The following is a 13832-nucleotide window of genomic DNA, read 5'->3' as shown; positions in this document are numbered from 1 at the left end:
CCTCACCCATCCTTTTCCTCTTTGGTGATGATATATACCTGCAGGGTTGACAGGAGAACTGAGAGATGAAATTATCTAGCAAAAAGCTTGGTGCATAAAAGTGTCTGAGTATGCACACATGTGCATTGTGTACACCGGTTGCATTTATGTATCTGTCCACTGATGTGTGTGTATGCACAGTAGGTCCAAGTGCGTACATGTGCAAAACTATGACATTCAGAGGGGCGGGAGTTTCTCAGAAGATGAGGTGGAATTTGATCTGGCTCTGACCTTCTCTGCTGTTGCAGAAAGATTAGGAGAAGCCAGACATCTGAGCAAAACATTGACCAGTGCTGAAACATAAATACTGTGTCTTGCTGATTCTTATCCCTATCCTTATGCTGCCACATGGATGGGGGGAGTGGAAGGGGGTGGGGGGCATTGGTTTAATAAGGACTGAGGGAAGGGAGACAGCCCAGTAATTCTCCCTGAAAATTTGTCCTGAGAGACCAGCTGCCTTCAATCCTGACTCGGTGCCCCTGGGCTGGTCACTTTCCCCACTGAGCATCAGTTTCCGTGGCATGGAACTGTCATGAGCATTAGGTGACAATTCCTGGGAAGTGTTTGGTATAGTGGCTGACATGGGGTTAATTAACACCAAGTGAACATCCACTAATTTATAAAGGACTCTTTTATGTGTTATTAGCTTTGATCTTCAAAGCAATCTGTTGAGACAGGTGAGGCTACATTAGTCCCAGCTTGCAGATGAGGAAAACTGAGGTACAAGCATGAACCACAACTTCTGAGTGGCCAGACTGGGACTTGAATCTCAGTCTTCCCCCAGACAATGGCTGACTTAGTGTGTACTCAGCACAGATGCCATGGAATGAAACCTCTCCTAAAAGGTAACAAGCACAATTTCCCCCGCAAGTCATTTCCTGCCACCCCCTCTATGAGAGCTGTCTCTTCATTGGACTCCTCCTTACTTCCTTTTATAGCACCCAGGAGACTTTTCTCTGGGTCATACTTGCCTTATAGAATGTTTGGGATACGTCTCATCTCCCCCTACCCCGCCCTTCAATGTGCGCAGAATTTGATGCTTCTGCTTAGGGCCCAGGGGAGGTCTCGGATGCACACATGTGTGCAAGTCAGTTGACAGGGGAAGCAGGGATGTGGAGGCCCACCCAGGTATCCCTGTACATGTGGAGTTGAAGGAGCCCAGGAAAGATTGTGGGTGCCCCTCTCCCTTGGCACATATTTCTGCGGCTTCTTAGAGCTTCGGCTCTGCTTATTTGGGCAATTCTAGGTCTTTTTGTCAAAGCATTTCACAACAAATGTTTTTGTGTCATAACTCATTGGCCATAAGGCAATTATGCCATAAAAGAGAAAAAGATGGAAAATAAAACAAGACATTCAAAAGGAGCTCATGAACTGTGCGAAGAGCTCACTTTCCTGTGGATTGTACCTGTGCTCTTGTCTTCCAAGTCTTTTGTTCATTCATAGTATTGGACATTTCTTCTGTAATTTCTGGTGGTCAGATTCGCTGGAAGTTTGAAATCAGAGAATATAAAGCCAGGTCAAATACTTCCATAACTAGAAATAATGTCGGTTTGCAAAGAGTTGGTTTCTTATTTTGTTGGTGGAGAAACAAACCCAAACTGACAACTAGATGAATACATTAAAGCTGACTGAGTCCAGTGGTTAACTGATGTGTCACTGGAGAAATGAAACCAAACTGTCACCCAGTTAGTCTTTTTCTCCTTTAAGGCAAAATTGCTTTATGGTAATTAGTTGTGCTGTGAGGAAGGTATGCAGTGGAGATGTTTACAGAGACATCCTAGATGTCTGGGGCAACCAAATTTGCTTCCTGAAGGGCCAGATACTGACTGACAAGCCAACTGGTCAAGGTGAAGTCATTTCCATCCAATGTCTTATATCCTGAACACTGTCTACTGGGACTCTGTCACTGCAAATGTGTGAGACTGGGGAGAGAATATGCTGAAGGGGAAATTCAGGAAAATACGGCCCTTACTCTCCTGTAAATATTATGACTATCCCTTCCCATCCGCCAGGATGCAAATTACTGCCTCAGACGCTCATTCTGCTCTACACATCCCTCACCCCTTCCCCATCACAGTCCTTTTCTCTTACTCTAAGATGCTCTTCCTATGACCTTCCTGCTGTCTGGCTGACAGAAATCCCCACACAGAGATGGGCAAGGATGCAGGGTCAGTGTAGAAAAGAAGAGAAACATTTTTTTGCTTTATGATGCTACTCACATCTTCATCCTCCAGTGTTAATAGTACTCTGAGACATTCAACTCCTAGCCTCACATAGAATCAATCTATCATGGTGGCCATAAACTTGTAACCTAGCACTGGAGTCTCTAGGTCCAAGTCCCAGCTCTGTCAAGGGGTTAATGCCTTGGGTTCCTCATGTGTAAAATGGGGGTGAAATATTCTCATACTGCTATCATGAAGATGAAATAAGTTTAATGTTTACAAAACTTCTAGAAGCATGTCTGGCACATAGACAAGAAAAGTAATTATTGGGTGTCATTTTTCTAAAGCTGGCAGAAAATGCAAAGGTTGCCTGTTGGCAATACTACCCTTGCAACCCCATCAGTGACCTATGAGTTGCACCATTTGCAAACTACTGATAACTTCTTCAATTAAGTACCTGATGAAGTATTTGGCATGTGTTTAGGGACCATGCTATATGGAGAGCATGTGCCTTTAAACTAAAATTACATGCAGTGCAGAGTTGTCCCTTCCAGTGATCAATCAGAGGGGAGGTCTTAGAACCCCAAGGGATCAGCAGACTCTGCCTTTCACCCTCGTTCTGAGGAGCACGTTCAGAGTGAAATGCTATTGTTTATGTTAACAAATGGCTCTCCATTCCTATTCTCTGAGCATGTAGCTGCATTTGTATGTTACCTGTGCATGTTGACTGCTACTCAATGAAGATTTCCAAATGACTGCTTTTATAAAAGGTGAACCCACTCTACTGTCAACCACAGGAGAAACTCACAGACCTGAAGTCAGAACAGTGGCCACAGCTGCCATGGGGCCTGGGGCAGTCATTAAACCTTCTTGGCCAAGAAGTGATCTCGAGGTCTCTGCAGTGCAAATGGGCTGTGATTTTATTAGGCCCAGAAGGGAGGTGATAAGAATAATCAGATAATTAATTTGTGCCATCGCCCTATTCTCTGTAGGCTATTAATTAAGAAGTACAGTGGGATTTTATTATTTCAACTGTGGCAATAGTGGAAGGATTGCCAGATTCTGAAGCCCTTCCTTTTTAGCTACATTGCCATGATATCAAGTTCATTGCCTTCAAGTTCAGTGCTTAAGTTCATGCTCACATTCGGGAGGGCTTGATCTAGCCCAACTCAGAGGCAGAACCCTTTACTCTTTGCCACCTGTTTAGGGAGCTCCTAAGAACGGGCAGATGCTGAGATCACCTCTGACCTGAGCTCCAGGTGAGCTTCTGTAGTCAATATAGCAAAGAAAGTAGCTCAGAAGATAAGCCCAGGTGTCCACATTCAGGAGGAAAGCGAAAACCAGGCCTACAAGCTATTTCCGGTATTCTCTCTTTCTTTTCATTTCCCTTTCTGTTTGGTCTCCATGGGGATCTGTTTAGGGAAAGCCTAGCAAGTATTGTGCATACTGGTTACTTGTCCACTTGTTTTCTTGTGGCATGGACAAGAGAAGGTTATAGAAAAGAGAAAACAGAAGAAAAACAACTGTGGCAAATAAGTTGCTTGTTGAAGTTCAGATTAAATTCTGGAGAAATCTAATAACTTCTGACAGGTCATTTTGAGACAGCACTAAGGAAAGACGTCATGTGATCCTCAAACAAGACCGGTCCTCTAGACCCATTTCCAAATGCCTGTTCTCTCTGCTGGGCACCAAGTTTATATTCTGAGCTCCTGCCTTCTACTCAGGACCATATTGTGTCATCTCTTGTAGAGGGTGTCAGGGAAGACTTCTGGAGAAAAATGACCTTTCAAGGAAGACGCCCCACACCTCCTGCTGCATGCTTCTGCCCTGCTGAACTCTGATAGCGGAAAGGCATGGCCTTGGGCCTCTAGAAAGCAGACTGATTCTCAACCGCCTCATCATGCATCAGCTTTTCAGACTAGTTTTGGGACAAAAAGATCTTTCACGAGCCGGTGACCTCTTCTCCTTAGATGATTCTGAGATTGAAGACAGTCTGACAGAAGCTTTGGAGCAAATTAAAATCATTAGCTCATCTTCTGTAAGTAAACTAGTTCTCAAACTACCCACCTGAAATGACCTGTTCTCTATCAAATCTGTAGGGGGAAGGATCTCTAAAGGGGGAAGGGGTAGGACTACTTTTATCAGTCTCTCTAGACTCTGCTCTGTAGTTTATGTGGTATCTAAGAAAAAGCACCAGAAAAGTCATTGACTTGGGAGGGAAACTTTAGTCCATCCCTAGAATTCTAGAAATTGCAGACCTGAGTGGGAGTCCCACAAAAGGCTTCTCTAAGGGATGTTTCTTCATCCTTGAAATGACATGAAAAAGAGAGGGAGCAAATCCAGGGAAAAGCAGACTTGCCAAGTAGTACAATAGCATCAGTAAACAAAGCAGGTGTGCAGTGGGGACTGAATAATGAAAGAAGGCAGGATGATGTCTCCTGCCTTGAAGGTAACATGAGACAAGGACAGGGATCACACTGCTGCCAGAACTGACAGTTGCCCAGGACTTGATAACCCTGATTCTGTTTGCTTCTATATTGTCTGGCTGTCTTTTTTTTTTTTTCTTTAAATCTCTCCCTTGATCCTTTTTCTACCATCCGTGCTTTATCCATGTCACCCACTATTAGCCCCCAGTCTGACAGACACATTTAAAGTCTCTGTCAACTTTCTTATTCCTCTGCTTATCCTCAATGTCATGATTGCATACACTGAAAGCACTTCCCAAAGCAGGTGGATGGGAAATGCCCAGCCTGCTTCACTCTGGGCCTTCTTGGTCTTCTTTGAATTCTTCACAAGACTGGTCCCATTTCAGAGGCCAGGGCCACCCAGCATGCTCTCATGCCCTCCCAGATCAACAGCATTTGCCAACACTTGGCACAAACACCAACCAGGCAGAGGAAAGAGATAGAACTCGAGGCATAAAATACTGAATTAGCAAATGTGTACATATTTCACTGATAACAGCTTTCTTCCATGTTGTAACGAAGAGATGTATAATTGGCATACCAGCACCCAGCCTGCTTCCTCCTCAAGCTGTCAGCTTGTTCTCATGCCAACTGCCATTAACATTCCAGTGCCCCCAGTGACCAGTGAAGTCACTTCCTAAACACTCTTCTTTTCTCAGGCAATGTCTCTGCCAGCAATTGTATGTCCACTTTATCCCCCAGAATATCAATCAGCTAAGTCTGATTCAAAACACAAAATATTCCTGGGCCATTTCTACTTTCTGTGTAGGATGGGTGTGCTATTTCAGCAGCCCTTTCCATCACACTTCAGTGGAAATAAATTCGCTGACTATGTCACTGATTTTCATCTAATCTAATGGAATATATAGTGTATGGAATATATATATATATAACATATATAAAACATGGATATTCCTCCACAGATATGTAAAGACTTTTTCCACTAGAGGTCACTAGTGTCAGTGAATTGTTTTGTTTCCTTCATCAATTGCTTGTCTCACAGATGTCAAATTTAGAATTTTAGGACTGCTGAGTTCTGTTGTGTGTCCCCACTTTTAACCACTAAAGGTTGTCATCAGGAGCACTGCCCCTCCTGTGAGCCCCCAAGTAGCATCTCACCAGACTAGCAGATCCAGAGAGCAAGGACTTCTGTTTTTCATCTGCAAGCTTCTATCACATGTCACTCCTTCCATTAGTCCAGCTGTAAGGGGCATGGAGCAGATGGGTGGCAGAATGAAAAGAATCTGTTTTTAGAGGACCAATAGGATAAATCCAATTTTTAAATTTGCCACTCAATCCCAGTTATATATGTGTGTGTGGAATTCCTCTCTCTTTCCATTCCTTTAAAAGCCAGTTCAGGTTTCATTATTACTGAAATGATTCTTGTTCTTAGAGATTAATTCTTTCTAAAAAGATAGAATTGCCCTTCTGCATTACATTCTGTTCTTGTGGCTAGATGCAATCTTGTTCTTTGTATTTTCTATCCATGTTCTTTGTCCTGTTCTTTGCCCCAGCAATAAAATGAGACTGACCTCTGTTTCTACAAGAAAAACTTTAAAGGTATGAAGATAAGTATCAGGTCTTATCTCTGCTCCTCTCCTAGACAAGCATCCAAGAGCCCTTATAGTTTCCCATGAGAAAGAGGGGACTATGATAAGGAAAGATCAGTTTACCTCCCATTTCCAGTCTCAGTCTCAGGTCTGGAAACTTGATGTCATAATCTGACCAATGTCATAAAACCGATGTCATCCAAATGCAAAATCTAGAAGTATAAACTAGAATGTATAAGTCAGAATGCTGACAGAATCTAGAAATACTGACACATTTACCAAACTGGTAAATTTCATATAACAACCACATCATAGAAATAGTAGGCAAAAGAGCCAATTAAGAATGCCTGCAAAAAGATTGAATACCTAGATATACCAAAAAACCTACATGAAGAAATGGGCATGCTCTAGACTAAAATCTTTCTGAGGGACACAAAATGGTCTTGAAAAATAGAAAGGCATGTAATTGCTGTTCTTGCCTAGGAAACTCAGCATCACATATATATCAGCATTACCTATGTTAATCAAAATATTTTAATAAAAGCACCATCAGAATTCTCTTTTGAAACTAGACAAGCTGATCCCATAGTCCTGTAGTGTAGTGGTGTGATACTATTAGCAGTAGTTGTAGCAGCAGTAATAGTAAAAGCAATCAGGAAAAACATCTAAAGCAGAAGAATAACTAATAAAAGGAGACTGACCTACAGATACTAAAAAATTTCCATTTCTAGGAATTTGTTCTAAAAACAGAAGGGCCAAAAATGCCCCTTGACACATGAAATAACTTGCATAAGAGGTTTTTTGTTGCAGCATTTTTTGTAATTCCAAAGGTTGGAAACTCCCTAAATGTTCAGAAGGGGCATTAATTATATTATGGTGCATCCTTACAGTGGATACTGCCATAAAAGTGAATGAGAAAACTTAATATGTTAGTATGAAAATGTCTAAGATTCAATGTGAAGTTTATAAAAACAAGGGGCAGACTTGTATGTCTGTTATGATGCCATTGTATGTAAAGTGAGGAAGGGAATTGTTGTGTATGTGCACCTGTGTGTATGTGTATATCATGTATGTCTACATATATGTACATATATTTGCTTGACTATGTTTGAACAATTTTTGGAAATACACAAGAAAGTAATTACTTTGTGGAAAACAAATGAACAAGGGGAGAGGAAAACTTTTTAATTTATTTCCTATTTTTAAAATGGAATTTTAAATTAAGACTGATTCATTGATTCCAAAAGATTTTGAAAATTTAATACCCCCAAAAAATGTCTTTCTTTGAGGACTGTCTATTCAACTAAAACCAATGAACATTTGCTGAATAGCTACTATGCACACAAATTCTATAAGCAATGTGGTACACCATTACCTCCTTTTCTTTAGTCCAGAGAGTCCAGAGAAAAAGGATTATGTCGATCATATTAACCATCTTAGCCTTTACAACTGGAATGCAGACTTCCTTCTGTCTATAGCATTGGTTCTCTATTCTAACTACCTTTATGTTTATCTTTGTTACATAAAAATAACCAGTAAGATGTGACTTTGGATTTGAAATGATGCCATTATAAGTAACTACAGTTTACAAGGGCAGTGTCTGAAGATGATGTTCACCCAAAAGTGTTCTGTGTTACTTTTCTTCTCTAAGAATTGTTCTGGCTTTTCCCTTGCTGCAGAGATTTTTGAAAAGCTGGCATCATTTTTTTTTCTTGGTCTTTCATGTTCTACTTTTTCTCTACAACTTTGCTCCAGAAGATCCTAATTACTGCATCATAGTACTTTGTTCTGGCACTAGTAATAAATATGAGGCATTAAAAGACATAATATACTCACCAACAAAGGAAGAAATGAAAAGAAAATGCATTAAAAGTCTCCACATTCTCCAAATGCAGAGATAGATTAATATCTTGGAATTTCATTCTATACCATGATGAAATACTTGACATCCATTAACTGACTAAGAAAAAAATGCTTGGTTATCTCCCAAGTGCTGAGAAGGTATTTTAAAAAATTAAAACAAATATATGAACTTGAAAATAGGAAGAAAGGGATATATCCTATATGATTTAAAACATTTGCAGTACTTTCTTGATTTTGAACATAAAATTTTATATAAAAATAAGAATTAAAACCAAGAACTGAATCAGCATTCTTACTCTTCTCACTTTTATGTGAAATAACAGGAAATTCTAACAGATAAATCATGACATACACACATACACACACAATTATATATACACATATATATGGTATAGATACAATACAAAAATCTTTCTAGAAAACTCAAGAGAATGATGTAAAAATTGTCATAGTTAAGAAGCATTGAGTGGAACTCCCCTGGTGGCGCAGCAGTTGAGCGCTGGGCTGCGAAGCTGCCCTGAGCCTCTGCAGCACCTGTTCCATCCCAGCCGCTGGCGAGGGTCCTACATGGCATGGCAGACCTCTCCTGCCGGGCCCGCTGCTCCCCTCAGCAGTGTATTTCATCAGTCTGCCTGTTCTGTTCCCCGCTCTGGCTCTGGTGAATTCTCTCACCCTCCCGCGCTTCTGACTGTACCCAGTGGTTGTATATATAAATAAATAAATCTAAAAAAAAAAAAAGAAGCATTGAGCTACACACCTAAGAACAAAATAAACACAAAATAGCTGTAAATTGATTAATGAGCAATAGCTAATTTAAAGCACCAGTGAATTAAAAAACAGGGTTTTTTTAACAGCAATACCAAAGACATAAAATACACTGGGAAAACCTTTAAAATTTTGTGCAGTTAATTTGATTTTAAAAAATGGCAACAATAGCACTATAAAAGAGTTGAAAAATAGAACAGGCAAACAGAAAAGACAGCCTGGGAATAGAGCCTGACATATAAAACCATTGCTGGAAATGAATTGTTTTATAAAAATGATACAAAAATTAGTATAGTTATTCAGAAGAAAATATACCCCTCTCTTACCTCCATAAGTACCAGACAGATTTAAAAGCTAAAGTGAATAGTTAAAAAAAAATAATTTCTGGGCATCCCTGGTGGTGCAAGGGGTTAAGACACAGCCTATGAAGCTGTCCGCAGCCACTGCAACAGAAGTTCGATCCCCAGCTGGCCAGGGAGCAAAACATATGGCTCAGCAGACCTCTCCTGACTCGTCCACTACTCCCCCTCAGCAGTGTATTTCATCAGTCTGCCTGTTCTGTTCCCCACTCTGTCTCTGGTGAATCCTCTCACCCCCCAAACCTCTGGCTTATACCCCAGTTCTTGTATGCATAAATAAATAAATCTTTTAAAAAAAATTCTAAAATACTAAAGGTAAATGTTTTGTCTAAAAACTTTAAACTTGAAAAAGTACAGGTAAGTTTCTATTGACTTTGAATAAGGAAAATTTGAGATTAAAAAAAAAATCTGTTATGGCACACAGACCTCTCCATTGCGCCCACTGCTCCCCCCAGCAGTGCATTTCATCAGTCTGCATGTTCTGTTCCCTGCTCTGGCTCTGGTGAATTCTCTCACCCTCCCGCGCTTCTGACTGTACCAAGTGCTTCTATAAATAAATATATCTTTAGAAAAAAATCTGTTAAAGGAATCACAGAGAAAGAAGTGAGTGTATAGCAATGGCTATTGACATGTGCTTCAAGAACCTCTGAAATTCACGAGATGTTGATGAGCATGCTTTTCTGGGGGAGGGGCCTGGGGTGAGAAGCCAACTTTGCACTACAAATTCTTATTTTGGAGGGCATCTTTTGAATTTTTGCACAATGTCCATAAATTGCCCTTTCAAAAAAATTATTTAACAACTTAAATATCCAATTAAAATAAGGAAAAATAATGAAATCCCAAAAGATCTATAGACTTGGCCATCTAAAAACATGTCTATAAATAGCATCAAAAAGCAGTAATAATATGAAACATGAATACATATTTGTGAACAGCATGTCAAATTTTGACTTCATATCTTTTTTATATATTTTACATCATAGTTCATTTCTGTACAGTGTATGCTTGTATTCTTTCTCCTTTTAGGTATAATCCCCATAAAATTTGTACCACTAATTCACCTGTGAACCATCATCATAGTCCCTTGTGCTCTTCTCTCCCCTATTTTTTTTAAAGATTTATTTTTATTTATTTATACAAGCACTGGGTACAGTCAGAAGCGCGGGAGGGTGAGAGCCAGAGCGCCTTCTCTCCCCTATTTTGATCCCTCTTTCTCTCCCTCCCTTACAGAATGTTTCTGATTTATGGTTGTCTGCAATTTTTTTTTGGTTATTGTTTTTTTTTCTTGATCACTTATTTGGTTCCCCTATATTCCTCCTTTAAGAGAAATCATCCGATATTTTTCTCTTTCCTTCTGATTACTTCACTGAGCATAATCCTTTCTAGCTCCATCCAAGTTGCTGTGAATGGCATGAGTTTATCTTTTTTGACTGCTGAATAGTATTCCATTGCATTTATATATACCACATCTTCTTGATTCAGTCATCTATTTTGGGGCATTTATGTTGTTTCCATTTCTTACCTGTTGTAAATAGTGTTGCAATAAACATAGGAGTGCAGGTGTCCTTATGAATTAATGTTTTTATGCCCTTTGGGTAGATTTCTAGGAGTGGAATAATTTTTATTTTTATTTTATTTTTTTTTTAAATAGAGGCATGTTTTATTTATTTATTTGTTTGTTTGTTTGTTTGTTTGTTTTCGTTTTATACATGCACTGGGTACAGTCAGAAGCGCGGGAGGGCGAGAGAATTCACCATAGCCAGAGCGGGGAGCAGAACAGGCAGAAGGACCGAAGTACACTGCTGAGGGGAGCAGTGGGCGGCAGGAGAGTTCTGCGCGCCATGTGGGACCCTCCTCTGGTGGCCGGGGAGCAGCCGGGGATCGAACCGGCGCCGCAGAGGCCGCGGGCAGTTTCGCAACCCAGCGCTCAACTGCTGCGCCACCGGGGAGGCCCTAGGAGTGGAATAATTTTTAATAAAAATGTCTTTAGAGCAAAGAAGGACCAAGAAAACAAACAAACATAAAGTCATCTAAGGAGGGCCTCCCCTGATGGCGCAGCGGTTTAGAACTGGGTTGCGAAGCTGCCTGCAGCCTCTGCAGCGCCAGTTCAATCCCCGGCTGCTCCCCGGACACCTGAGGAGGGTCCTGCATGGCGTGCAGACCTCTCCTGCTGCCCGCTGCTCCCCTCAGCAGTGTACTGCGGTCCTTCTGCCTGCTCTGCTCCCCGCTCTGGCTCTGGTGAATTCTCTGACCCTCCTGCACTTCTGACTGTATCCAGTGCTTGTATAAATAAATAAATAAAAATAAATAAATAAATAAATAAATAAATCTTTAAAAAGAAGTCATCTAAGGAATAATAGATATAAGACTCAATTGTTAATTCCCAAAAGAAGATATATAGTTAGTCAATAAATGCATGAAAATATTCAACCTTATTTCTGATCAAAGAAATCCAAGAAAAATAGTAATAAGATACCATTTTTTATTGATCAAATTAGCAAAAATAAAAAATACTCTGTTTTTGTAAAAGTTCAATGGTCAGCCATGGTTTCACCCAATTGATGGTTGTATAAATCAGTAGGCCTTTCTAGAATATAGTTTGGCAGCATGTATCCTGAGCCTTGGGAGTGTTCCTGTTCTTTGTCTCAGCAATTTCTGCTTCGGAGAATCTAGGCTATAAATAATTACAGTGTGGAGAGGGCTTCATGCATAAGAGGTCACTGCAGCATTAGTTGTAATAGTAAAAATAAAAAAGGATGGACAGAACTAGACTCTGCAGCTGGACAGAAAAGCCCCCTCAATTCCTGTCTCATGGTGAGCACAAGATGGAGTGAGGCCTCCAACACTTCTCTAATCTAGGTTTCCTTCAGTTTGTCATGTAGCATTCACAAGTCAGAACAACTTTCCAATTAAGGTAATGTCCTTTTTCCCCAGTCAGATGTTTGGAGGGTTCGCATTCTATCTCTCAAAGATGATTAGGTGATAGAGGGAGAATTCAGCTAAAGGAGTGGAGGGAAATGTGGTTGAGGAAAGACAAAATGGGTTTGGTAGTTGAATTATAATGTGGGGTTCTATTGTATACAGAAGGAGAGTGGAAGCTTATGAGAGGAAATCATAAAACTGAGAAGGCAGAGGAAAAAGTAAACCCCGTCCTGTAATGGACTTAGAAACTGAAGTAGCCTGAAGATTAAACCCACTTTTAAGTGAATAATTAAGCTCTTTTGAACTCTCCCTGCTAGCTCTGTGTCAAGTACAGCAGAGCCCTGCTCCATTTTAGCACGTTTGCATACCTGCCTTGACCACAACATTCTGATCTCCAAGGAAGAAGCCAGTATTGTATTTTATTTTATAGCCTCATTCCACGGCTACACCCAGTGTAGCACACCCGTTTGCTAAATGATGGAGTTAGTATATTATTCCTTTGAAGGAGAACTTTCCAGAATATTAACATGATTTTTTTTTTCCATATAGGATTACCAAACCAATAACAATGACCAGGCAGTGGTTGAAATCTGTATTACAAGAATCACAACTGCCATCAGAGAGACAGAATCTATTGAAAAGCACGCGAACGCCCTGGTGGAGCTCTGGGACTCCTGCCTGGAAAACAACCTCAGAGCCTCTGGGAGAGAGGAAGACACTCCCCATGCAAAAATCGCATCTGATATCATGAGTTGCATTTTACAGGTATGTCATGCTCAGCTTCGTGCTATTTGATATAGGTTTGGCAGCTCAGGTAAACACATGGTGTTAATGTTTCTGTAGCATTTAGATATTGTAAAAAGACACCACAAACCATTAATAGCCAAGCTGGACATGTTGGTAATTAAAAAACTGAGAAGGGTCTTTCAAGCCCCATTGAATGAAATGCACACTGTGAGTAATCCAAAGTAATACCTCAGCCAGTTCTAATCTATTTGGAGAGATAAGATACACACATATTAAAAATAACACAATGTGTGCCAAGATCTAAATGAGGAATACTGGAAAATTCCAAAAGGGAGACTATTTTCAGCCAGGGAGAGCAAAGAGGGAGTGGAATCTGAACTTGGGGGTGCTGTGCTTGGACTGTGTGGAGACAAGTGATGAAATTCTTTAAGTGTGTTTCTATAGTTACTGTAAGTTTTTGTGTTAATATTTGCCTGTTCTGGCCATGTTTAAATTCCTTCCTCTGGCTTAAACATAAATTTGGAATTTCATCTCAGCCATGAACCAATTATGTAAGATTGAAATGTTGGGCAAATCACTAAACTTCCTAATCCACAGTTTCCTCCCTGTAAAACCCAGATGAAATAACATTGTCTACAACAAATTTTACCAATCAGTAAATGCTGAGATGTTGACAGGTATTCCTCACCTCTGGTCAAATTAGGAAACACTGAATTCAGTTTTTCTCTTTTGAGTTGTCATAAGGTTTGAGAGCATATTTAAAAGTCTGGAAAGTTCTACAGCAAAGAAAGCTGGTTAACTTTTTTCATACAGCATTTTCCAATCTGATTTGGCCATGGAATTTCCTTTTCCTTCCCATCCCCAACACAACATTTACAAACCCCTCTGAGATGTGCTTCCATGGACCCCAGTTCAGGAAATTCTCATCACGTGTGGCAACAAATATTGGCTTCCTTCCTT

The 13832-nt window shown here is 40.3% G+C and overlaps 1 protein-coding gene across 3 annotated transcripts in view; it reads left to right on the top strand.

The window, feature by feature from the left end:
- Nucleotides 1-4101: 4101 nt before the first annotated feature.
- Nucleotides 4102-13832, top strand: part of VEPH1 (ventricular zone expressed PH domain containing 1) — a gene marked incomplete at both ends in the record, with an annotated part of 188363 nt that continues 178632 nt past the window's right edge. For all 3 annotated transcript variants that reach the window (XM_084231249.1, XM_084231248.1, XM_084231247.1), the window contains 2 exons: nucleotides 4102-4239; nucleotides 12675-12890. In XM_084231249.1, coding sequence (XP_084087375.1) covers nucleotides 4102-4239; nucleotides 12675-12890 — 354 coding nt within the window. The remainder of the gene's footprint in view (nucleotides 4240-12674; nucleotides 12891-13832) is intronic.

Source organism: Talpa europaea (assembly GCF_964194135.1).
Source record: "Talpa europaea genome assembly, chromosome: 4".
In the NCBI taxonomy this organism is placed as follows: Eukaryota; Metazoa; Chordata; class Mammalia; order Eulipotyphla; family Talpidae; genus Talpa; species Talpa europaea.
The sequence above is the reverse complement of the archived record's forward strand: the minus strand, read 5'-3'. Positions and strand labels throughout refer to the sequence as shown.